A 24,318-nucleotide genomic window follows, 5' to 3' on the forward strand; every position below is an offset into this window, starting at 1 on the left:
CACTTCTCCAAAACTAACCCAAGTATTGGATAATGTCTGAGGACAGGAAATTGACTTTTCTCAGTTAGTAGGTGAATCATCACTATGGGTTCTAACAGCAAATGCCCACTGTTATTGTGTGGGTGTATTTCCCAGGTGACCCTTCCCTGTCAAAGTCATGAAGTCACATGACGCAGTAACCATCCAGAGTTAGAATGGAAGGTACTATAAAGACATGGGCTAACTTACTTTTCCATTCATCCTCTACCTCTCATGTACACTGAGGCCAAAGTGTCTTTGGTTATTCCCTAAACGTGCCTTAAACTGACCTTCCCAGTTTGGATCCTTGCTATCACATTTCTTCTGGAAATCATTCTCCCCATTTTTAAACTAAAGCAAACCTAGCCATTTTTCAATGGCTAGGTAGGTTATTTAAAAAGGCAACACCTTACCTTATGTGGCTTTCGAGGGTTTTCCAAACAGACGTGTGGTCTCTCTCCCCTGAACTTCTAGAGCACCCACTTGTGCCCTTGACTTTCAGTTATTTGTGCTCAAGCCCTCTCCTCTGCTGGGTGCATGCTGCTTGAGGGCAGGTCCTTATTCTCTACTTCTTTAAATGACATACTGCTTAGCTCAGAGCCTGGCAAATTAGAAATCTGCTTCATAGTTAATTAAGTTGCATTAATTCATGTATGCATGTATTGTGAATATTTTTCAGCCTCTAGAACAAAGGAAGTTCAGGGATGGACTTCGGTTATAAAAGTGTGATCCACAGCACTCTATCACTTCTGATCTCTGCTTTTCCTTCCTAGCCATCATCACAAAACTGGGATAAAAGCCTAAGTATTCACTCCTCGCTCCCAAGCGGCTTCGCTAGTCCTACCGACGAACTACCTCTGACGCGAATCAAGGAAAGCCACATTCTGGAAGGACTGAGAAAGCTGCAGAAGCGAACGGTGTTACTTGAACCCCCCTCCGTGATAACCAAATGGGGCTATAAAGATTGCATGAACTCCAATGAAGGAATATATTCTCCAGGAATCAAGAGTAGCCCCAAGGAGCATGCCCCCTGCAACACAGCAGACATGGGGGGCGCCTGCAAGGAGCCCCACCAGGCATTTGTTTATGACACAGATTCCCACGAGGACGCCGATGAGGACTCTGCCTCCTTAGCGTGGGCCCAGGCCTTTCCCAGCCAGGTCTGCAGGCTGCATGGCTGTCAACTGACCCACAGCGTTTCCGACAGCCTGTTCAGCTGGGAGCTGAACGGAAGACACTTTTCAGAAGGCGTTTACCCCCGAGAGAGACCGGGAAAGCGGGGAAGCGGTGCCAGCAGCTGTCCCTCGGAGAGGCAGCTGTGCCCACGTGTGCAGGTGCCTCGGGGACAGAGCGAGGGGCGTCCCCGCAGCCGGGGCCGCGTGGCTGTCAGCCTCCAGCTTTCAGACACGGATGACAACGACACCCTCGACGAGCTGCACATCGGGAGCAGCGACGAGAAGAGCCCCTCGGACCTGTCATTGGCCACTGACACCGACAAGTCCACGGAGAACCTGGACACCCTCGTGGGGCTGAGGAGACCGCCGCTCGGGCCTCCCGGGGAGGAGGAGCGCGCGCCCAGCCACGTGGAGAGGCCGAGGACGCTGGGCCTCCTGCGGCGGCAGCGGGTGGTCAGGAGGACGTCTTCGGAGGAGTGTGTGACCGTCGTATTCGATGCGGAGGATGGCGAACCCATTGAGTTCAGCTCTCAGCAGACGGGGGTTGTCACCGTCACCAGGAATGAGATCGCCATCGCCCAGGCCCCGCTCCCCACGGCGGGGCACATGGACCGCACGGGTCAGGGAACCGCTGGCCTCCAGCCCGGAGCAGCCGCGCGGGGCCGCGTCTTCGCCTTCGCAGGGAGGCCCGCGGGGGAGGCTGCAGGCTGCACCCCCCCGGGGGGCGGCGTGGGGACGGTCCCTGTCCCTGTCCCCGAGGCAGCCGCCGCCGCCGAGCCCCTCGGCCCCGGGATGGCACCGCCAAACACTCCGAGGCAGAAACCAGCCAGACCCACGCGGAACACATGCCCAAGGAACTGCGGGTCCCCGGTGGCCATGGGCATCTGTCAGAAGCCAAGTCAGACAAAAATCCCAGCCAGGGGCAGGCCTCCACCTCAGAAACCCAAGCTCACGGCGCCCGAGGCCGGCAGGAGGGGCCCCTCCTCTGGCCCCGTGACCCCCGAGAGGCCGCCAGGCCCGGCTCCGGGGAAACTGCCCCGCGGCAGGAGGCCCGAGGGCCCCGCGTCCCCCTGTGACCTGCAGCCGGACCCGCACTTTGCAAAGCACGGCCCCCAGACGTCCCGCAGGAGGGAAGGGGCCCAGGGCCCCACGGGTCAGCTGTCGGCGCCCCTCGGTGCGCCCCGGGACCAGGGAGAGCCCCTCCCGAGGGACAGGCGCTGCGGCCCTGGGCCCGAGGCCGGGCCCACATCCCCTCCCCCGCCACCCCCGCCGGGCAGGTCAGTCTCCCTACTCATCAGGCCCAGGTATGACCGTGTGCCGCCAGCTCCGCCTGCCCGGCCTGAAGCCAGGGCCCCCCACGAAGCAGCAAGGGCTGCCCTCAGACCCCCCCTCCTGAAAGGATCCTCTGCGCCTGTTCTTTCCTCGAGTCAGGCCGAAGTGCCGGGGAGGAAACCGTCCGTGGCCTTCCAGAAGCCCCTCCTCGCTCACCCCCTGAACCCCCCAGAAACAGGGATGCAAACCAGATGCCCCGCATACACGCCCTCCGGCTCATTAGTCATGATGGCCCCGGGGCTCCCTAAAGACTCTCCAAAGAGAGGGGTCCCCCAAACCCCACCTCATCAAACACTTGGGGCCACACACACAGATGCGGGGTTACGGGTCCCCAAGAACTGCCCTGCAGCCCATGAGCCACTGGAGACAGCAGCCTCCGAAAGTCTGTCTCCAGGAAGACAAGGACCCGCGGATGACAGCGGCTCCGCATCACCCAAGCCTGCCTTCTTGGGGGTGAACGAGTCGCCACCATCTCAGGGGAACGGTCCCTCCGCCTCCTCCAGAAGCCATAGCGCCCCCCACGGGGGTGCCAACCCTCCGGAGAAGGGGGTGAGGCCGCGCCTGCCGGCCGGGCTCCGAGTCCTCCTGATGTCCCCGCAGCCGCTCCGGAGGAGCTGCACGGTGCCCGGGAAGCAGGAGAAGGACAGTCTCAACGAGGCCTCCAGGAGCTCCGTGGCCGCGAGCAGGGCGAGGCCGGCACCCTCGAGGAGCCCCACCGGCCCCGAGGCCACGGTGGGCGCGGGACAGGGCCCGCCGCTGGGTGTACGGGCACCGGACCGCCTGGCCTGCGCGCTGCCCCTGGAGGCTGGGACCTCAGAGACCCTGGAACATCGCGCCCCTGGGGCCGCTGGAAACGAAGGGGCGGAAAGCAGGTCCGTGAAGAGATCTCTCTCCTCCAACAAGCCCCACCTGAAGCCGGCTCTGGGCATGAACGGGGCGAAGGCCCGCAGCCAGAGCTTCAGCGCCCACGCGGGGGACAAGCCGCCCACGCCGCCCATGGAAGGGCCGGGCCGGGTTCGAACTCAGATCATCACCAACACGGCGGAGAGAGGCAGCTCCCTCACCCGGCAGGGCTCCTCCGAGGGCTCCCCCAGCAAGGCCCCGGCCGCCCCCACGCCCGAGGGGCTCCCTGGGGGCGCGGGGAGGCTCCCGCAGGCGCCCTCCAGGCAGGGCTCCCTGGGCAGCACGGGCAGCGCCTGCAGCCCGCAGGGAAGCCCCAGCAAGTTGCCTGTGCGGATCCCTCCGCCTTCCGAGGGGCTCCCCGCCCCGCCTGGCCCGGAAGACCCGCGGGCCTGCACCCAGGGAGGCTGCCCGGGTGTGGCTGCGCCTGAGGGAGCAGGCAGTGACCCCTGCGGGGGCCCACCCGCCGCGGCAGGCTGCCCACGGGCCCCGCAGAGCCCAGGGAGCACACAGTGCCCAAGCGGTTTTGCCACCGGCAGGACCGCCAAGCTAGAAGCTTCTGGAAGGCATCCAGATCCTTCTCTAACCAGGACTGCTGCTGCGAGCCCAGAAGCCCCCCTGTCGCCCTCCATCGAAGAAAAGGTCATGTTGTGCATTCAGGAAAACGTGGAGAAGGGCCAAGTGCAGACAAAGGCCACGTCTGTGGACGCCAAGCCGCGGCCCGGGCCCTCCTTTGCCAGCTGGTTCGGTTTTCGGAGGAGCCGACTCCCCGCTCTCAGCAGCAGGAAAATGGAGGCCTCCAAACCCAAAGTGGAGAAGAAAGACGCGAAGGGCTTGGGCTTTGGACACAGGCAGCTGAAAGCCGAGCGGAAAAAGGAGAAAAAGAAGCCTGCGGTGGAGAGTGAGCTTCGCAGGGACGCGGAGCTGGCGGGGCCTCCGGACGCCGGCTTCCACAGCAAAAGTAGTCGGAAGGCAGCACAAGACATTTACGAGCAAGTGAAGTTTGAACCGAGAAATAGACCCAGTCCTGTTGCATGTCCGACAAAAGATACCTTTATGACCGAGCTTTTGAGCAGGTAAAGCCTGGGCCAAGCGGGTGGGAATGTGGAGGCCCCCTCCCTCCCCCCCCCGCCCCCACGCAGGGAGAGTTGTTTGCTTAATGAACATTAAATGCCAGCCAAGCATGCCTTTCATACAAGCAGAAACACATAATAGCAGCCTTTTATACATTAGCCAGAATTTAAACAATGAAATAAAAGTTAGCAATGAAGTGATCATTTAGTCCATGTTACTTTGTTAACCAAACCAATGGTCTTTGAAATTAAAGAATGGTAAGTTTTATCAAGGTTGAAAGGAATTCAGCCCACACTAGGAAGCATGAATGTACCCACATGGCATGAAATGGAAGCAAATTAAATGCACGATTCAGAGTATGCCAATCTCATTGATTGTACCGAGCCAACGGATACTTAGAAACTTCCAGAGGAAATTACATTTCCTGCCAATCTTAAGCCAGAAATGTAGTTAGCAATCACTTTACAGTGTTTTTTTATCCCCCAATCTCAGGAGCAGTCATAAAAATTAAGTATTCTATTATCAAATTTAAAGTGACACACTCCTGGAATATCAGGTGAAGATCTGATCAAGGTCATGGGGAAGCGCTCTCACTCAGAGGGTTAAAGACAGAGCGATGTATGGAGGTTACTTTAAACATTAAGGCACTGGGAAGAGTAGAGTGATTGAAGAAGAGCAATGTCATTTATCAGAGGAATCACTTTCTACCTGCAGAGTTGATAAGAGAGCAGCTCAACAGACAGAAAGTGGATCAAGCAATGTTTCCTGCAGGAGCGTGTCAAAGGGCAGCTCCCAGGGCTCCTGTCGCACCAGCGGCTCCAGCAGCGCTCAAGGAAACCACAAGAAAACCCTCAAAACCAAAGCCGAGGCAGAGATGCCGAAGAGCTCCCTGGTAAGTGCTCCGCCATCCGGGGTTTGAGCTGTTAGATTCTCTGACAGGCTGGTTGGGGTTCTCCCTGCCCTTTGCTGATGAAAATATATGGGCAAGAGATTATGGGGTAAAGAGAAAGTTAAAGCAGAAGAGAATAAAAGAGAGAAATCCCGGGGACAACTCTAGCAGAGGGATGGCTCCCTGTCAGCTCTCTTTTCAGAATGATGGTAATCACAGTGCAGGCAAATGAGGCTGCTGGTGTCATCTGAAAATTACACCCTCGCGCTGGGACTCTGTGGGGATGGTTATTTCCAGCATTTCAGCAACACAGAAAGGAATGAACATCATTGTGAAAAATGAAAGTGCTGAACTATTTAAGGGAATATTGACTATTTTGACGATTTGATTTAAGCATTTCTTATTTTTCTGGAAGTGGTGTGTTCCACTTCACTCTACCCAAATAGGTGTTAAGACCAAGATATTCTTTCTGGAACTTGACTTCCTAGCACTTAGTTTTTTAATTGAGAGGTCCAGAACTAAGGGGGAAATTTCCTTCTAAAAAAATAATAAAAGAAGCCCTGGTGGGTGTGGCTCAGTTGGTTGGGCGTTGTCCTGCAGCCTAGAGGTTGTGGGTTCTATTCCCAGTCAGGGCACATGACTGGGTTGCAGGTTCCATCCCTGGAGGGGGTGCAACCGATCAATGTTTGATGTTTCTCACATTGTTTCTCTCTCACATCAGTGTTTCTCTCTTTCTTCCCCTTCCTCTCTCTCTAAAATCAACGAAAGCATGTCCTTGAGTGAGGATGAAAAGAATAAAATAACATTTTTACATTTTCACAGGGAAGCTGCACTTACTGTCCTTATATTCTTTCTGTTCTTGAATAATAGATTTGTGATGTTCATTCTTTTGTTCCATAAGTTTTAAAGCACTTAAACAAACAAAAAATCTCTTCATGGAATTACTGATTGTATCGTATATTTTTATCCTTTTATAAAATGATTTTAAAATATAATACATGCTATCATTTTCATAGGGAAAACTTGAAATATGAAGTAATTATGCATTTTTCTAGAGTAGTTCAGAAATAGAGGTTGTAGAAGTAACTATGATTGCTGTTATTAGTTATTAACTATTAGTTTAATGACTAATTGATGTTTAGGGTTCCTTAGCATTTTACTGACATACTGTAATTTGAGGCAAATGCACATAATAGCTCTGACTCTAAAGAGATACAAGGCCTTTTATTTTCAAACTCTGGGATCATATGCAGACTATGCTTTTTGCAAAAGTTTTTTTTTTTCTTTCTGTTTTTCTCCATTTTTACTCTTGACTTCCTTTGGTACCATTTCTTCTTTGAAAATGTAGACGCCCCCTGCATTATAAAACCACAAGTTATAAGCATATCTGAGGCTGTCCTTGTCGTGTCACTATAAGGAAGGAGAGAGAATGGAACGTGTGGAAATGTGCAATATGCCAGAAATTCAATCCAGCTGATGGAAAACTGTGATAGCCCGGCAGAGCCTCTTATCAGGCACACTCAGTTTAACTGCGCCCCATTTAATGTGGTTCTGACAGCAGAGGGTATACACTCACTGTACAGAAGTCCCTAGAAAAACACAAAGACCCTCTGTTTTGCTTTCACGGTTTCATTTTTGCTTTCTCATTGCTTCCTAATGCCAAAGTGATTTGCCATGCTTGTCCTCTCTCATCTGCAGCCTTTCACGGGGTAGTAATAAGTATCCTTTGGTCATTCCAGAATACCTGTGAGAAACAGTCTTATTATTTTCTGTGCAGGACAGAGATTCCCTAACCACCCCAATATACATAACCAATGGGGCATGCTAATTTCTCTAGTTAGCTGCAAGATGGATTGTCATGCTGGGAGCTTTCCCATACGAGGAATATTATTCACCTGCAGACTTGACCAGCTGGTCATTTTTTAAATGTAAAATGCAACGTTTTTCATTTCATCTCTATAAGTATCAGTGTGGTTTGGGCTAAAATTAGTAATTTCAGAAATGACATTGCTGTAGTTTCCTTTGGGACTAGTACAAGAATAGCAGTGAAAACCTGTTTATTCTGTGCTATCAGCCACTATAGAAAGGAGATTAGATGTAAAATAAGATGTATTCTAATACCACAGCACATTGATGTGAATACCCATGAACCTTTTAAAATTCAGAGTTTGAGGGAATTTCCCCCCACGAGGGCTCAAGGTACATTTGCTAATCTCCTTATTTTAACATGTGTTGTAAAGAATTCTTCTTGCAGTAATTTTGGATGGAAACAAAAGCTGCACATAATGCATTACATATCACACTATTTTCTGAATAAAACCAATGTTTCAGAACCATATAATACCACCATCCCTTTCATTTACAAACTAGACCGTATTTAGTTTTGAGGAGCATAAGGCATTGTAATTATTTTAATTGATGGTGCTAATAGTAGAGGATCATTTCCATATGTATGACAAACCCCGTGTATGTAGCCAGCCTCCATTTACTTCACTAGTACCTGAACGTTCATTCTCAGGATCGCTAGATATATTCTAACATGTAAAACTCCCATACATGCTTTGCTGAGTTGAATGTTCTCTTTTTGAAACTTTCATTACAGGCTTAGATCCCCATTGATGCCATCACAGACCACTTAGCTCCAACTTTTCTGTAATTTGGACAAGAGCCATGTTACTTTGTACTTTTAGTTAAATTATATAAAAGCATGATAAGAGGGGAAAAGGCGTCCCTGGGAAAGATGGCATCGGTAGTAGTAAGTAAGTCAGAAGGAAGTGCACACTGCTTGCTACAGGTTGTAGGTCCTTCCTTCCAGGAGATTTAGATAATTTTCTGAAGTGAGAAGTCTCAGAGGAAGGGAGCTCCAGCCTCCACGCTGTCAGTGGTCAAAGCAAAAATTGTAACAAAATTAATGAGACCATATACCTTCATCATGCAGTGGAAAGAGATGGCCAAATTAATATGGGTATTTTAACTTAAATTATGAGTATTCTCTTCACCTATTGTCACATAGTCTGAAAAAAAAAAAAGCAGCACATACTAATAAAACATCAAAATTTATCCCGTGAAAACATCCAGTGGTGATAAAATAGCATTATAATCTTAAATTCTGCAAAATGTTATCATTGCAACATACTTAACAGAACAGCAGTTCTGTTCTGAATGCTGTTTTGATGCCAATAAGAAGCATGCGTATTTGCCCTCCTCCTGCAAAGTTATCTAAATGACTAACTTTTCTAAAGACAATGCCTTCCAGGTGTTCCCCTCCACAGATGGCTTCCTGTTTCACTGAGCTTCATTGTGTTGTTTTCCTTTACAAAGAGCTTTACCATCCACATGTCATTTTGTTAGGAAACAATTAGTGTTAGGATGATTCAGAGAAGCATATGCAGAATTCCAGAAGAAGGCCGTCCCCAAGTACTGGGTTTAATTCTAAAATTATGTTTGTATATTTGTCAGTGGTGAATTATTTTCTCCCTTTTCCCCATGTCTTTTGTAAGTTCATTCCTCCTTGCCTTTTCTAAAGATAGGGATTAACAGATTATAATGGGCACCCTGATATTTAATGGTTACCTGCTATAGACTGGTATTGGTACAATTCTTAACTACAACTGAGCCCACAAGAGTTGGAAATTCACTATTAAAAGACATCCAAGTACCGACAAGAAACTTAATCCAAAAATATCCCATAGTTATTGCCTTTGAGTCACCTTCTACTTCTTACCAAATGGGACATTACCAATTTATATCTGTTCCTGGTAGAGTAATGTCTGAGAAATTTCTAAATCTCTAACCACCATTCTTTTCTGAGCCAAACATCTTGGTTTTGTGAGCACTCCCATCTTTGAAATGCCTTGCCATGTGGAGTTGTTCCTCTTGTGTCCATCTCTGGAAAATTTTGAATCTGGAGTAGGCAGTCCCTTACCCCCAGGAAGCTTCCCACAACCTCTCATCAACTTCAAGCACTGTGTGACCATGAATGAAAGTTAATGTTAATTTCTGGCTATGAAAAAAATGTAATTAACAAGGGGAGTCCGCTACCAGCACAAATTATGCCCCTCATTGCCATAGGCAAATGGAATTTTCTAGTAACTCACCACTTTGCATTGAAATCTGTTGGTATGGATAGAGTTGACAGGAATGCCATTTTAAGACACACCCCCATTTTACATTCCTTTGTTGATTCTCCATCTATCAGATTCAAACTCAAAATTCCTTCTCAGGGGTCATCTGCTCCTCGTGGGTCATTAGTCCAGGAGACCTGAAAGAACAAGGGGCCTTGTCTGCAAGCCCAGTTTATCTGATGAATCCCCACAGACCACATGTAGCATTTGCTGTTAAGCACATAAAACCCTGGGAGATTCTGACAAGGAGCTGACAGGTGGCTTTTGTTGTCTTTCTTAAATATGGTACTTGGAGAGAGATGATGGGTAAGTTCCACAGAAAGGTCAGTAGGGAAGGAAAGCAGGGCAGTCACACACACACACACACACACACGCACACGCACGCACACTCATGGAAATTTTTGCTACTCTTAAATAAGTGTAGTTTATGTATACTTGGAATGCTGCTTACATATTTAACTGTCAGACACTAAGAAAAACATAGTCACTCTTGGGAAGGTCTGGAAAGGATGGCCATAACAATATGGTGCACTCTGAAAAATTGAGTTACAGCAATGAATAGGGATAAGGAGTGCTCACGCTACAACTGAAATCCTATGTACCCCGGAACAGATCACTAGCCCTCTCTGAGCCTTTTTTTATCTATAAAATGAAGATCTGGTTCTAATTATTAGATTCTTTGGTTTAGAATTTTATAGGCTGATGGAGATGATTCACCTACACCACAGCAGGCAGGTTAGCAGGGCACCCCTTTAAGTTTAAAATGGGGCACTTTAGAAACACCTAATGGAACATGACCTAACAGGTGGAGGAAAATATGGAGCATATTGCCATAAGAACTGGCATGTGCTGAAAATATTGTTTTCCTTGCTGTTTCTATAAATAAAGACAGATGGTTCTTGTTGGGTTGTTAATTACGGGGTTTGGGCAATCCTTCAGTGGGTCTTTTGGTGGCCTTGTCACGAAAGGATCCCTGAGCTCGGTGAACCTCAGAAGGAAAATAAGTAACCTGTTGGCCTCAGTGATGCTCAGAGCACTTTTCCTCTCTGCCATCCTTAAATGTGCTCTGCTAGAAACAGCTGTGGAGGAAGCCAGTTACCCCAACATTCTCCCTCTGGAGATGCTAACACACAGGGAAATCCCTGCAGAGCAGACAGGATGGGAAAGAAAGTGATGAAACCTGGCCTCTGGATATTCCACCCTAACAGCTCTGCTTGTGGGTTCAGGTGGCCACCTGCACCCTATCTTGAGTTTGCCATTTTCTGGCTGTCAGCATGCACAGATTAAGCACCAATTACATTCTAACATTAAAACTGTGGTCATAAAATGTAAATAATTGTTCTTATTGCATTAAATATGAAAAATAGGAGGTAAAAAGTAGAAAGCTAAACTCAGCTCAAGGTCAGGATGCAACCATATGACTTTCTACATCATGAATATAACAGTAAGGGTTTCTTGGCATTCAACTCGAGCCCCTGAGCAAATCTACCGGCACCCTCTAATATGTGCCTAAGCAGAACCCCCATTGCACTCATTGCACAGTTCACCTTGTTATTACTGGCTTCCCAGGTGACTGGCTGGGGTGTATTTTTAAAAAGCTATTTCGGGTCATTCTGCCAAGGACCATAAGCTGTCTTGATATTGAGGCCAAGTCTATACTCAAACAGAAATCTGAGAATAAAACAGTACCCCCAAATAAACACACATCTCAAGCCAGAGTTGCTGTGTTTGAATCTCAGGCCCATCACTTACGTAGTCACTCGTTCTGTCTATTTTTCCAGGGTCCTTATCTTTGAAATAGAACTAACAGTAGCACCTGCCTCCTCCTGTTGCCTTGAGGCCTGTGAGATCATGGTGTGAAGAGCACCTGCTACAGAGAGTTCAATAGTTCGCTGTTTTTATCATTGTTGCTGTTGTAGATGATGATATTATGACTGGTGCTGCTAGATTAGGAAGTAGTGGGCCTGGGTTTTCGTTCCAGTGTTGCCACTTAAAACATGTTTAAGGAAACTTGCTGGGTCTCAGAATCCTCATTTGTAAAAGCCTGTAGTGTTAGTAGACGCTCTCTAGAGTGCCATCTGATCCATGCCATTCAGCATCTGGATATTCCAGCGGAAGTATAAGGGAAATGTTTTTGACCTGGAAACTCTAGATAAATGCCTCGCTGCTCTAGTTCACTGAGCACGTGTCATAGTCACTTCATCATTCATTGTGCAAAGAACAAAAAAATATATCATTGTCTTAGAGAGTTATAGTCTTGGAAAGGGTCAGGTTATCTAAGTATATTTCTTTACTCTTATTAAAATTTGTAGTGGAAGCCACTGACTCTGGAGGAATATTATATTTCTGTAGACTTTAATTTTTCCTTACAGCTCTGTGTTACTGACTTTATTAAGTATTAAAACCCAAAGCTGGTATCTGCAAAGTCTTATGTAGAATTAGGTGCCCTATAAATTCTCATTTTCAGAGCTGTGGTTATATTTTGGAAAATATGCTCTTATAATTAAAACTTGCACTAGAAATAAAGCCAAGTGATAGAATGGGGAAAAGTGGAAGGGAAAGAATGTATATAGTATCTATAATAATAAAAGCGTAATATGCTAGTTAGACCAGACGTCCTTCAGGACATCCTTCCGGATGACCTACCAGACAAAGCCAGGGCTGTAATGGAAGCCTGGGTCCTGGGTGCCAGAGGGAAGCCAGTGCTGACAGCCAGGGGAAGGAAGGCCTACTCTTGCACAAATTTCGTGCATTGGGCCTCTAGTATATATATATATATATATATATATATATATATATATATATATATATCAAACATATACATACACATGCTCACATGTTAGAGATTATTCTGAGGATGGCAAAGGATCTACTTAACATTATAAATAGAACTTAGAGTAATTTTTTATTGCTGCAGGTAAAAGAGACAACTGAAAACCTGCAAGAGGATGAAGAAGATACAGTTGTAGATTCTGCATTTCAGAGTCACATCATAGGTAAGAATTTATGTCTTGATGCATCTTTAGCTGAGATATTTTCTCCATGAGATCTTCTTTCAGAAGACGTGTTCCCACAGACCATGTCTATGCCTTCACAATCAAGACTGGGTCTTCACCTCTCACACGTGGTAACCTTTATCTTCTTAGACATTGGAAGCTACCATAAAATAAGTGGATCAAAGCAGAACCTATGAAGAGGCATAGGTGTTTGCAAAGGAATTGCAAAGAAAACTGATGAGAAGTGAGTACTAGTCAATACAACATGGAAATAATGCTGAGTATAAATAAATAGTTCTCTGAGAAAAAAAAACAACTTGGAATCAATCCAGTTTCTCTAGTAATTGTCTCCAGAAGCTCCTGTGCAACTACTCTTTGTTAGAAATGTGGGTGGGGTGCTGGCTTTCTTGAATTGAATGCTTTTTAAATCAGATAATTGTTACACCAAATAATCAAAGAGCTTAAGTACATATGACTTGCCAAAGACTTCAACTCATTTTCTTTATTATTTCTGCTAGAACCCTGTTTATAGATTGTCCTGTCTCCAAAGTAAGTTTGGCTTGTCAGCTATTTCTTAAAAGTATGCATAACCTAGCTTGGAGGGGCTCAGGTTCGCAGCCACAGGGACTTTGCTGACCTGTTTTCAGCAGGCGGAAGTAACTGTGATGGAGAAGCTGTCTGTGACCGAGATCCTTGCCAGGAGATAGGGGAGGTGATAACTTTAACAGCTCTGGGCCACCAGGCACACTTGCAGAATTAGTTCTTTCTCGGGCTCTGAAGGGGCTATGAATGCAAGCATGCTGATCATTTACTGTGTGTAAGACACCGAGGCATGATGGCATCATTTCTGCAAACCACATGTGGGTGTGGCAGGCAGTCTTGGAGCCCATGTCCTAGGGCATGAGAGCCCCACGGATTTCTGGGTTCTGGGATGATCAGTATCTGCCGCTCTTGCCTTTTTAAGGGAGGACCTTCAGCTGCCAGTTCTCAGCATCTCACTGCTCTTAACGCCACATTGCTTCACTTTTTGGCTGATTTTCTAGTCTACCCAGCAGTCTTCGCAAACTGTAATTTACAGTTTATCTTAGAGAGTGATTATGCTCCCATAGCTTAATGAGACTGGCACACCATTATTATTCTTTTCATTTGTAATTGGGAATACAAAAGACTTGACAAACAGCTGAATGAGCGTAGTCTCAATAAGATTACTATTCCGGAAAGACAGCCTTTATTGTAGTTGTCAATGTAAAATGCTTAAATTGGTATCAGTTCTGCATAGTTAGCTAATAAACAAGTTAAATATTGTTTAACAGCCTTCAAACACTAAGCTGTGTAAAGCCCCCATGAGTCATCATTTCTCCATAACGAGGTGTTCTTGGGCCTGTAAGACAACATACATAAACTTAAAGGCTGAATTTTCTCCCAGAGAACTGCATAATCTCCGTAGGTTTTGTTTGTTTGTTTTTTAACTAGACTAGCCATTCTTTGGATCTGTGCTGTTCAGCCTAATAGCTGGTAGCTACATGTAACTATTTCCGTTTCACTTTAAATTAATTAAAACTACATAAAATTAAAGCTTTATTTCTTGAATTGCACTAGCCACATTTCAAGTGTTCAGTGGCCACACATTCTGCATAGTGCACGTGAACAGCTCCATCAACACCGAAAGTGCTTTGGCATGTGCTGCTGTAGGTTACTGTCATGGAAGTAAGTTTCGTCACATTTCTGATAGCTGGCTTGGTCTTCACCTAAGTGTAGATGCACCTTCAGCTGGTGGAGAACTATGTGAATAAACTGCTATGACTGCAAATAATAACAACAACAAAACTAGCCATTATTAAAGTAATAAAGTCATTTAATCGTCTTATTTAATTAAAAGTGTGGAGGACACCCAGTTAATCTAGATAATGATAGCTGAAGCAACCTCCCTACCTTTAATCATGTAAATTGCCTAAGGGTCATGTTATGACCTAATCTGTGTGTCATTGAAACCTCCTTACCCTAAGGCTACCCCAGACAAACCTCCTTACCCTAGGGCTACCCCAGACCAAATAAAAGGTTGGAGGGGCCAGAGCATCAGAGGAAGTCTCTCTCTTTGAGTTGTACTTGCCCGCCTGGCTCCCCAACATTTCCAAATTAAAAAAAAAAAAAAAAAAGTGTGGAGGAAGACAACACAAGAGGTATAGCCGCTTAACAATGCTATCAAAAGCCCTGGCTTTCAGTCCTTATGCGTGTTGCCTCTGATTATAGATTGATTTCTGCCACCCTGGGAACCTCATCCACATTCAAGGCACAGAATATAAGGAAGAGAAAAACTCCTCCAGAAACCACTCCCACGACATCACCATACATGTCACTGTTGAGAACCCATCATAAGGCCAGGCCCAGCTGCAAAGGATGGTGGGAAAGAATGTGGCATGAGGTAGTAGGACAAATGGCTCCTGGGTTGACCAATCAATAAGATCGTCACAGATCTTTCATTATGCTAAGTGAAATAAGCCAGTCAATGAAGGAAAAATACCACATGATCTCACTCATTCATGGATAATAGAGACCATTATAAACTTTTGAACAATAATAGATACAGAGGCAGAGCTGCCTCAAACAGATTGTCAAACTGCAGCGGGAAGGCCAGGGAGGGTTGGGGGGCAGGAGGTAGGGGGGTAAGAGATCAACTAAAGGACTTGTATGCATGCATATAAGCATAACCAGTGGACATAAGACATTGGGGGATAGGGGAGGCTAGGGGACTGTCTAGGGCAGGGGGATAAAATGGACACATATGTAATACCCTTTGTAATACTTTTAACAATAAATTTAAAAAAAAATAAAAAAATAAAAATAAATAAATAAATAAATAAAAAATAAAAAGTTCACCCCTTTCAAGGCTGAATGAGACTCCACATGTCCAGTGGTTATTTATCTTTATTCCACAAGAGGGACTGAGTAGATACTTTTTAGCACTCTGATAATCCCAATGTTCCTATTTTCTCTGGACTAAGTGTTGCAACATGTCCTCACAATATTTTATAACCATAGACTATTTACAGTCATAGCAACTAAGCAAATCTAAATATGTTCTTCTTCTAACCAAGTATCAGCTAATGTCTTTGACAAAGAACAATCAGGAAATGTGTGAATCTGAATATTTGCATTTCTGTCATTTAAGAACAGTCATGTTAATCGAAATTTTATTAGTTGATTATAAGACCAGATATTGTTAATTAAACCTGCTCTATATTGAAATTCAAAATTTATAAAATAAGTTAAATAATACCGTGGGATTTTTTTAAACCATCCTAAAAAATGTCAAGAATTCCATGTTAATAAGCAACAAGCAAGTGACTAGCCTAGTCTGGTAGCAGCATTAACACAAATGGTCACAACCAACATATTTCTAATTGCTTTCTTATTAGTTAACTATTATAACAAATCCACACCATATGTTATACTAATTATAAGTAGGGCTAAATGATAAGTAGGACTTCAACTAACATTGTCTCATATTAAAAACATCAGCCAGTGATAGCATCAAAAATAATCCCCTACATGAAGACAGAGGATTTGGAAGTTCCTATAATGGGGAGAAAATGTCTTCTGAGGAGTTTGAGGAAGAAGCCAAGCTGAATCAAGGGATGTCCAAGAAAAGAAGGGTGCGTGGCAGACTCGTGAAGGAAGGACACATGTTATGTTTCCGAAACCTAAAAGAGTTACAAAAAGCAATCTGTCCAATAGCCCAGTGGGCAAATGTCCCAGTGTCCCACGGCTGAATGAACCTGCTGGCTCTCCCCCGTTGGTTGGGTGCACTCCTACCTTCTTCTGACAGAATCCATGCACCAGAGGAGAGCATGACAACGGGCAGGTCAAGCCCTGAGGTTCCAGCCTCTTGGCCTTAGCCAGTGCTATTGTGTTATACAGGAGGTAATAGGGGCTCAATAAGTAACCCCTTTTCAATTATTAAACAGACCATACACTAGTTTATGTCCCCAGGTTGTTTTAATTTCTTATCTTGTATTCCCCTAGACCAGTGATGGCAAACCTATGACACGTGTGTCAGAGGTGACACACGAACTCATTTTTTTGGTTGATTTTTCTTTGTTAAATGGCATTTAAATATATAAAATAATATCAAAAATATACATCTTTGTTTTACTATGGTTGCAAATATCAAAAAATTTCTATATGTGACACGGCACCAGAGTTAAGTTAGGGTTTTTCAAAATGCTGACATGCTGAGTTCAAAAGGTTCGCCATCACTGCCCTAGACATTAGTTAGCTAATATGGTAAACTAGCTCCTGTCAGTGGAGTAATGAATTAAACAGGTACCCTTTCATGTCACATATTTGCATTATAACAAGGACTCAAGAAAAGTTTTACCTCTAGCTAAGAGGAACTCTTGGGAACTAAAGTTTCAGGCATTCAGATCACTGGCTTGAATGAAGAAGAAAGACAATGAAAAGCAGAGAAGCAGTGTCAGGAGGAAAAGCTGTTTGTCATTTAAGCCTGCTTTTGAGACTAATGGCCTGCCTGAGGGCTAAGAAGGGAGGTGGAGCTATGTTGAGCCAAACAGAGGAAACTTGGATTACAAGGTACAATGTCCATTTTACCTCTAACACACACAACATGTTCTTGTAACCTTTTATCATCTATAATAATAAAAGTATAATATGCTAATTAGACCGGATGACCTTCTGGACAAAGCCGGGGCTGCGAGGGAAGGGTGCCTGTCAGTGGCCAGAGGGAAGCCGGTGCCAGCAGCCAGGGGGAGGAAGGCCTATTCTTGCATGAATTTCATGCATCAAGCCTCTAGTCCAACCATAAAGCATCTCACCCATGGTAGCACTGCGCCCAGTCTGGAGTTTGGTGGGGACAGAGGGAGGAGAGAGCCATGTGACAGACACATAGCTGTGTGGAGTTGTCTTGGTGCTCCCCTCCATACCCCAGGAATTGTCCCCAAGGGATCTTTGTGGTGTCCTCCTTTCCTCCCCTGGTGGCCTTAGCCAGTGCTATAGTTGTCAAGGAGTCTGTACACTGATTCCAGGGATGGCCCGCAAGTGCAGTAGCCTCTGTACCCGCAGGAGGAGGAAGGCTGGACGGTCACATGTCTGTGGCTGTGCTTCTTCAGGAGAAAACAGGTCTCACGGACTCTTGAATCATGTACCGCAGTTTCATGGAAGACAAGAAGCAGGACCTGGGTGCTTATCTCATCTGAGCAGAAGGAATCTGGAACTGTTATTATATTAAAGTCCTAATATAATATGGCCAGCAGTTGTTATCCACATATGGATTGCACAGTTTGAATTATCCAGCCCACAGTTGTTTTTAAATTCAAGACTGTATTTACCTACCTGTTCAAACCAGTGGCATCAGGTTCAGATGGGAGTGAAAGAAACCCCCAAGTACAGTGGTTTAAGTAAGAACAGAAATTCTTGCTGTCACACATGACACTCCAGAGGCAGGTGGTCCAGGCTGATAGGATAGTGCCAGGCTTCTCATATCTTGTCCCTCTGCCTTTCATGCTTTTCATGAAGGTCACCTCAATGGTCCAAGATGGCTGTTGAAAAACTATTTCCTACATTCACTTTCCAACCAGCAGGAAAGAAGAAGGGAGGAGGGAGGATATGTTCATGTCTTTAAGAACACTTCCCAGCAGTTGAGCCATCCCTTCTGCTAACAGATCTTTAGCCAGTGCTTAGTCACACAGGATGGGAACCTTCCTCCAGGTGGGAGGCCACACAGCCAGTAAAATAGAGTGGAAGAAAAGTCTTCTTAACTCTGGGTGGATACCAGCAGACATGCAGCAATCTCAGCGTGCTGCCGCCTCCCCAATACTGTCGCCTTGTAGGAACACAAACAAATGTTTACTGTCATTTAAGAAAGCCCTGGGAAATAAATTTGGAGAGTTGTTGGAAAAGATATAATTAATTTCAATGATTTATGCTTAGTTTCTGTTTTGCACAATCTGAACCACCACTCACTGCTCTCTAATTGTAGTTAATCTTGAGTAACTTTTTTGAGAAAATGTATTATACTCGGATTAGTTTGCCACCAGAATACTTAGAATAAATACATAATTGATCACCCACCAAGTTCTTGGGGTTCAAATAAACCTATGGAATACAATGCATCTAGAATTTGTATTTCTCCAAATTAAAACAAATAGGACAGCAGGGCTCTCAGTACCGAAGCTGCCAATCACTTAAAGTCCTTGATAATTAGCTATCTTATTTCAAGAGTATTACTAGTTTTCCCTACTGTGAAAATGCGGGAGGCCGGGGGGGAAGTTTAGAAATTCAAACTTTTTGACATATTTATGCTTAATTGTAGGGAGGATGAGCCATTAATGATCAAAGCACAATGTGAGTGGAAAGTACAAATGTTCTCAATAACAACTTGGGCAGATAATGTTCTGTTGACTACTGACATGGGTACCAAACCGAAAACTACTTAGGTAATAATGGCTGTGGGTGAGGAATAGGATAGAGTGATTTTACATCATTGGAATCTCATATTCATAGTTCCCAGGATGATGATTTCTGCATTTCTCCACATATGAGGTGACACCTGAGGGGTATGATAAAGCACTCTTGGGCAAGGAAATTCCACCACGGCTGCATTGGGTTCACCTGTTTAAAATTGCAAGTGATAGATTCTGAGGGGGAGTTTGGCATCTGGGCAGCCTGAACTAGGAACTCCGCCTGTTAGGAGGACAGACCCAAGGAAACAGGATCATGTGGTGCCTCTGACCAAGAACTGGAACTAGTTATGTATCTACTTGATGCATATCTGCTGAGATCTACTGTGTACAAAGCCCTGTGCTTGGAGGGTCACATGTCACCCTCCTTGCTTCTCACTCCTTTGTGGCTGGTGCTCTACCATCTGTCACCTTGCTCCGGGAGGGCTTTCCTCAAATGGCCAGAGACCGTCCTGAGGTCAGGCTTTGGTGCAGTTTCTGTGTTTTCTGAGCATGCTGGGTTCTAGTCTATGGCTTCCTTCTTCTAATTTTTCGCAAGGGAGAGAAAATTGTAGACCTGCAAAGTTAAAATGTGTGTTCTTACAGATTGCACCAGGGATCTGAGTTCTATTTAGTTCAACCAAGCTGTATTGCATCCCTGGCTGGTGTGGTTCAGTTTGTTGAGCATTGTCCCATGCACTGAGAGGTCGCCAGTTCAATTACAGGTCAGGGCACATGCCGGGATTGCAGGCTTGATCCCCTTTAGGGGGTATGCAGGAGACGGCCTATCAATGTTTCCTTATCACATCAATGTTTCTCCCCCTTCTTTTTCCTCTAAAAAAATTGATAAAAAGTTTTCATCTTTTAAAAAACTAAATTGTGCATCTTCTACAAGTCACTTCCTGTGTTAGATGCCAGGGACAGTGCCTGCACTCTATGAACTCCATCGAGTAGGGAGACAGAGAAGCAAACGGATGATTCTGATCAATATGATCACAGATTCACAGATAAGAACGAGGTGTGATCTGCATACATATGAGTGCACCGAGCAGCGGGTGGAGCTCAGCTTTAGTGAATGAAGCTGGAAACGTTGGTTTTTATCTGTAAGGAAAAGACAAGAGTGAGAGAGTCAGATATTGAAGTTTAAGAGCATTTATTTTTTATAACAATGGCTCTCAGACTTTGCTGCACATCAGAGTCACCTGGGAATCCTCTAAAAATGCTGATGCCCAGATCACACCTATAACAAATCACTAGGTCTAGGGATGGGAGCCGGCATTCGTATTTTCCTAAAGATCCCCAGGTGATGCCAATCTGGTTGAAGTTTGGGAACTGCTGTTCTAAGGGGTAGGGTTCACCAGCAAAGGGGAAAGTCTTTCAACTCCAGGGAAAAGCATGAGCAGACGCCTGGAGGGAAGAGCATGCATCTGCAGAGGAGGCGAGTGGGGAGGGCCTGAGCCAGAGGGAGGCCTGAGGCTGAGGGACAGACAGTGCAGGTTTTGTAGGATGAACTGGGCAATGGAAACCTTGAAAGCCAAGCTTAGATGTTTGAACTTGTTTCTACTGAGAATAAATAGACTGTGGAGATTTCTAAAAAAAAAACCAACATGATAAGAAGTGACCATCCAATCACTTTGTTGATCACATCTCAACTTTTAAAATAAAAACTAGCTTTCATTTTCTTTCTTAGCCTTGGACCAAACAGATACGCTGGTCCCCATGTGTCCTCGGCCGTGGTGTTCTGTGGTAGAGTCATGTGTCTATGTAAAAGGATGGACAGCCAGGTTCTGTGAGGCCCCCAAAGGGCTGTCTCCCTCATAAGATCCCTGCTGGCAACCTGCAAGGATGTGTCTGAATGTTCTACCTACCAATAACGCCTTGGGTGAGGCTCCTCAGGTTCCCATTACAGTACGGATGGCCTCTGGGAAGACACGCATGAGTGCTACTGACTGATGGCCTCAGTCCATCTCAGGGTAGTACCAGCAAGGCCCAAAGGGATGGCCAGGAGCTGGATGGTTCTCCGCCAGGGCACTGAGAGGCACAGGAGTGATTGGGCGTTTAGAGAAGTGAGGGTGGCATCCTGCAGGCAGAGCTCCACTGCCAGGGGCAGAGACAAACCTGGGACCCTGGGTTGGAGTGAAACTTCAGGTGCTGATTCGGAGGGAGAACAGCCCACCGAACAGGTAAGAGGTGGGCTTATTAGACACATAAGTTTTTCCTGGGTCTCTTCCTGGAGACCTGTTGCTCACAGTGCAAGCTTGGGGAGTCTGAAATAGCTGTACGGAGACCTCTTTTTGTATCATTCCCTCAATTCTGCAAAAGGCAGGCAATTCAGTTTAAGTGTAAGAGTGTATGTGTGACCATGGCATAGTCAGGACTAGGTGGGTCAAAACAAAGTTGGACAGCAGAGTGCCTCAGCCCCGGAAGCAGAAAGCTACCCCGTGTGACAGAAAAATTCAAAAGCAGTGAGACAGTGATGCATGTTATAGTAATAACTCCTTCTGATTCAGAGGTTCCCTGTGCTGGGCACTGGCCAGAGTCTTTCATGTGCGCTGCCTTGTCTTATCCTCATGTCACCTCTGCAGCTTGGGAACTGTGGTCGCCCTTCATCCATGAGGAAGTGGGTACCCTGAAAAGGGGCGAGTGTGGAGTGGAGCCAGCATTCAAACCCAGCTCTGTCCACAGCTGTGAAGTAAAGTTTAACAAGCACCCACGGGTGCTGAATGATGAGTAGGTCCTTGTTCGGTCCTGTTTGGGTCACCAAGGATCCCGTTAGTAGATTGCTTGACCAGGGGCTGCAAACTCAAATGAGCCCTGAGTCAGTGGGTGGGGGGTGCTGGCCTTGATGTGCACATGTGCACAATGTACGAGTGATGGGAGTTCTGAGGAGTGGATAGACCACAACCCATCCCAGGGAAACAGCTACTTGTCAATTCCAGATACCACCAGAGAAGGCTAGCCCTGTAGAGCCAAGTCTTTTCATTTTCACCAGAGGCCAAGAATCCAGAAGTTTATGTGACATACGATACATTTTGAAGGTGAGCTCAATGTTTAAAAGTAAATATTCAGAGATTTCTTCTTATCTGGCAATATTTCAAATCAGAATTTCGGAATCCTTTCCCAGAACACCACCTCTGAAAGTATAGAATCTATATACGTAAAAGGCTAATATGCAAAGTGTCCCCTCGGGAGTTGGACAGGGAGACTGGGAGTTCGATCACTTGCGATGACGTGCGCGGACCACCAGGGGCAGCGCAGAATATGGCAGGTGACCAGCAGTGATGGCAGGGCACTAAAGGAGTGAGGGAAGGAGGAGGTGGGGAGGCAGGGAACCTATGAGCCCTGATCACTGGCCAGGCCTAGGGACCTACCTGTGCACAAATTTCGTGCACCAGGCATCTAGTATAATATAAAAATATACATATTTTCGACCAGCCTGTGTTCCTCAGTGGTTAAGTGTTGACCCATGAACCAGGTGGTCACAGTTCAGTTCCCAATCAGGGCACATGCCTGGGTTGTGGACTCAATCCCCAGTCAGGGGTATGCAGGAGGCAGCTGATCAATAATTCTCTCTCATCATTGATGTTTCTGTCTCTCTCTCCCTCTCCCGTCCTCTCTGGAATCAATACATATGGGTGTGTGTGTGTGTGTGTGTGTGTGTGTGTGTGTGTGTATCTATCTATTTATTTATTTATTTTTTCTTAAATGCATGGTTTTACTGCAATTCCTCAGAAGCTAGGGCTAGCATAAAAGCTTGTATCCAAAGGGGCGGGGGAGTACTATATTCAGCATTTGCTCAAGAGTCTACATTTGCAGTAGTCTCTGGTGATCTGGAGCCAGGTCACCAGCTGCCCCAGTTGCCTGAGACTTCTTCAGTTTTAGGGATAAAAGTTCCACATCCTAGGATACGCCCCAAGCTAGACTGAACGAGAACAGTTGGTCACCTTACCCGAATCCTAGTCTTAAGAAACGGAACTGTTGACAAGATGAAAGCCTAGGGCCTGAGCAGGTGGGCCGCTGGATCAAAGCACGCTTCCTTCTCAGCCTAAAGCTGACTCCTAAGAGCAGGGGTGGCAGACCTGCCCTGCAGAGAGGATAAGCTCTGATTCGACCTCAGTGCAGCCTTGACTCTGGCAGGGAAAAAAGAAAAAAAAATGCCTTCTCTGAAGCTCACACTCATGTGGATCTCTCTGTGTGTGCCCTAAATCCCCCAGTGTGAAATCTCTAAATGGTCTGAGTTATGCTTTTAAATGCTTCAAGGAAGAAACTGGGGGAAGGAATATATAAAACATGAATGGCAGAATATTAGTATTTTTAAAGAGGGGCAATGGGTGTATGAGGACACATTACACTGCTTGAGAATATTTGAAATTTATAATAATGAAAAGTTGTTTTTTTTTAAATGCAGACTCAGATTGATAGCACTCCCAGGAATCTGGCAAAACTCAACTCAAATCCTCTCTTGAGATACCCACTCCAAAGTTACATACAGATAATTTCCAAGGAAAATTAACTTACAACAGAAAATCACTAAAACAAAAGGGGGAAAATGACAAATGAGAGTCAGAAAAAAACAAGCTATAGAATGAGTCCTGCAAAGACTACAGAATTGGTAAATCAGCCAATAAATAATATAAAATTAAAGTTGTTAGATAGTATTTATCACCACTGAAGAGAGAATTAGTGAATTAGGAGATAGAATTGAAACATTGCACAAAATATGTAACAGAGAACCAAGGATATGGGTAACAGGAAAGTAAGGTTCAGATACTTTAGGTTAAGGGCAATAAAACCCACATGTACTTAAGTGTAGCTCCCCAAAGAGAAAATAGAATGAATGGAGTAAACATAATATTAAAAACTAGTGGCTTGGTGCACGAAATTGGTGCACAGGGGGAGGAGGGTTGTCCCTCAGCTCGGTCTGCACCCTCTCCAATCTGGGACTGCTGGCTCCTAACCGCTCACCTGCCTGCCAGCCTGCTCACCCCCAATTTTCCCCGCTGCCGGCCTACTTGCCCCCAACTGCCCCTCCCCCCCGCCAGCCTGACCACCCCCAACTGCCCTCTCCTCTTGTCCAGATCGCCCCAACCACTTCTGCCTCGCCCCCACCACCATGGCTTTGTCTGGAAGGATGTCCAGAAGATCTCCCGGTCTAATTAGCATATTACCCTTTTATTAGTATAGAAGTGAATGACTGCCGGGCCGATGTGGCTCAGTGATTGAGGGTCGACCTATGAACCAGGAGGTCACTGTTTGATTCCTGGTGAGGGTACATGCCTGGGTTGTGGACTCGATCCTGAGTGCCTGCATGCAGGCAGCAGCCAATCAATGATTCTCATCATTAATGGTTTTCTC

General features: G+C 45.8%; 1 protein-coding gene across 1 annotated transcript in view; it reads left to right on the plus strand.

Moving 5' to 3' along the window:
• The window catches only part of NCKAP5 (NCK associated protein 5), an 870,011-nt gene that overhangs the window by 745,335 nt on the left and 100,358 nt on the right, over positions 1 to 24,318 (plus strand). The window contains exons 14-16 of the mRNA XM_081095330.1: positions 792 to 4,501; positions 5,214 to 5,391; positions 12,430 to 12,508. Coding sequence (XP_080951456.1) covers positions 792 to 4,501; positions 5,214 to 5,391; positions 12,430 to 12,508 — 3,967 coding nt within the window. The remainder of the gene's footprint in view (positions 1 to 791; positions 4,502 to 5,213; positions 5,392 to 12,429; positions 12,509 to 24,318) is intronic.

Source organism: Myotis nattereri (assembly GCF_964212035.1).
Source record: "Myotis nattereri genome assembly, chromosome: 7".
NCBI classification, from domain to species: Eukaryota; Metazoa; Chordata; class Mammalia; order Chiroptera; family Vespertilionidae; genus Myotis; species Myotis nattereri.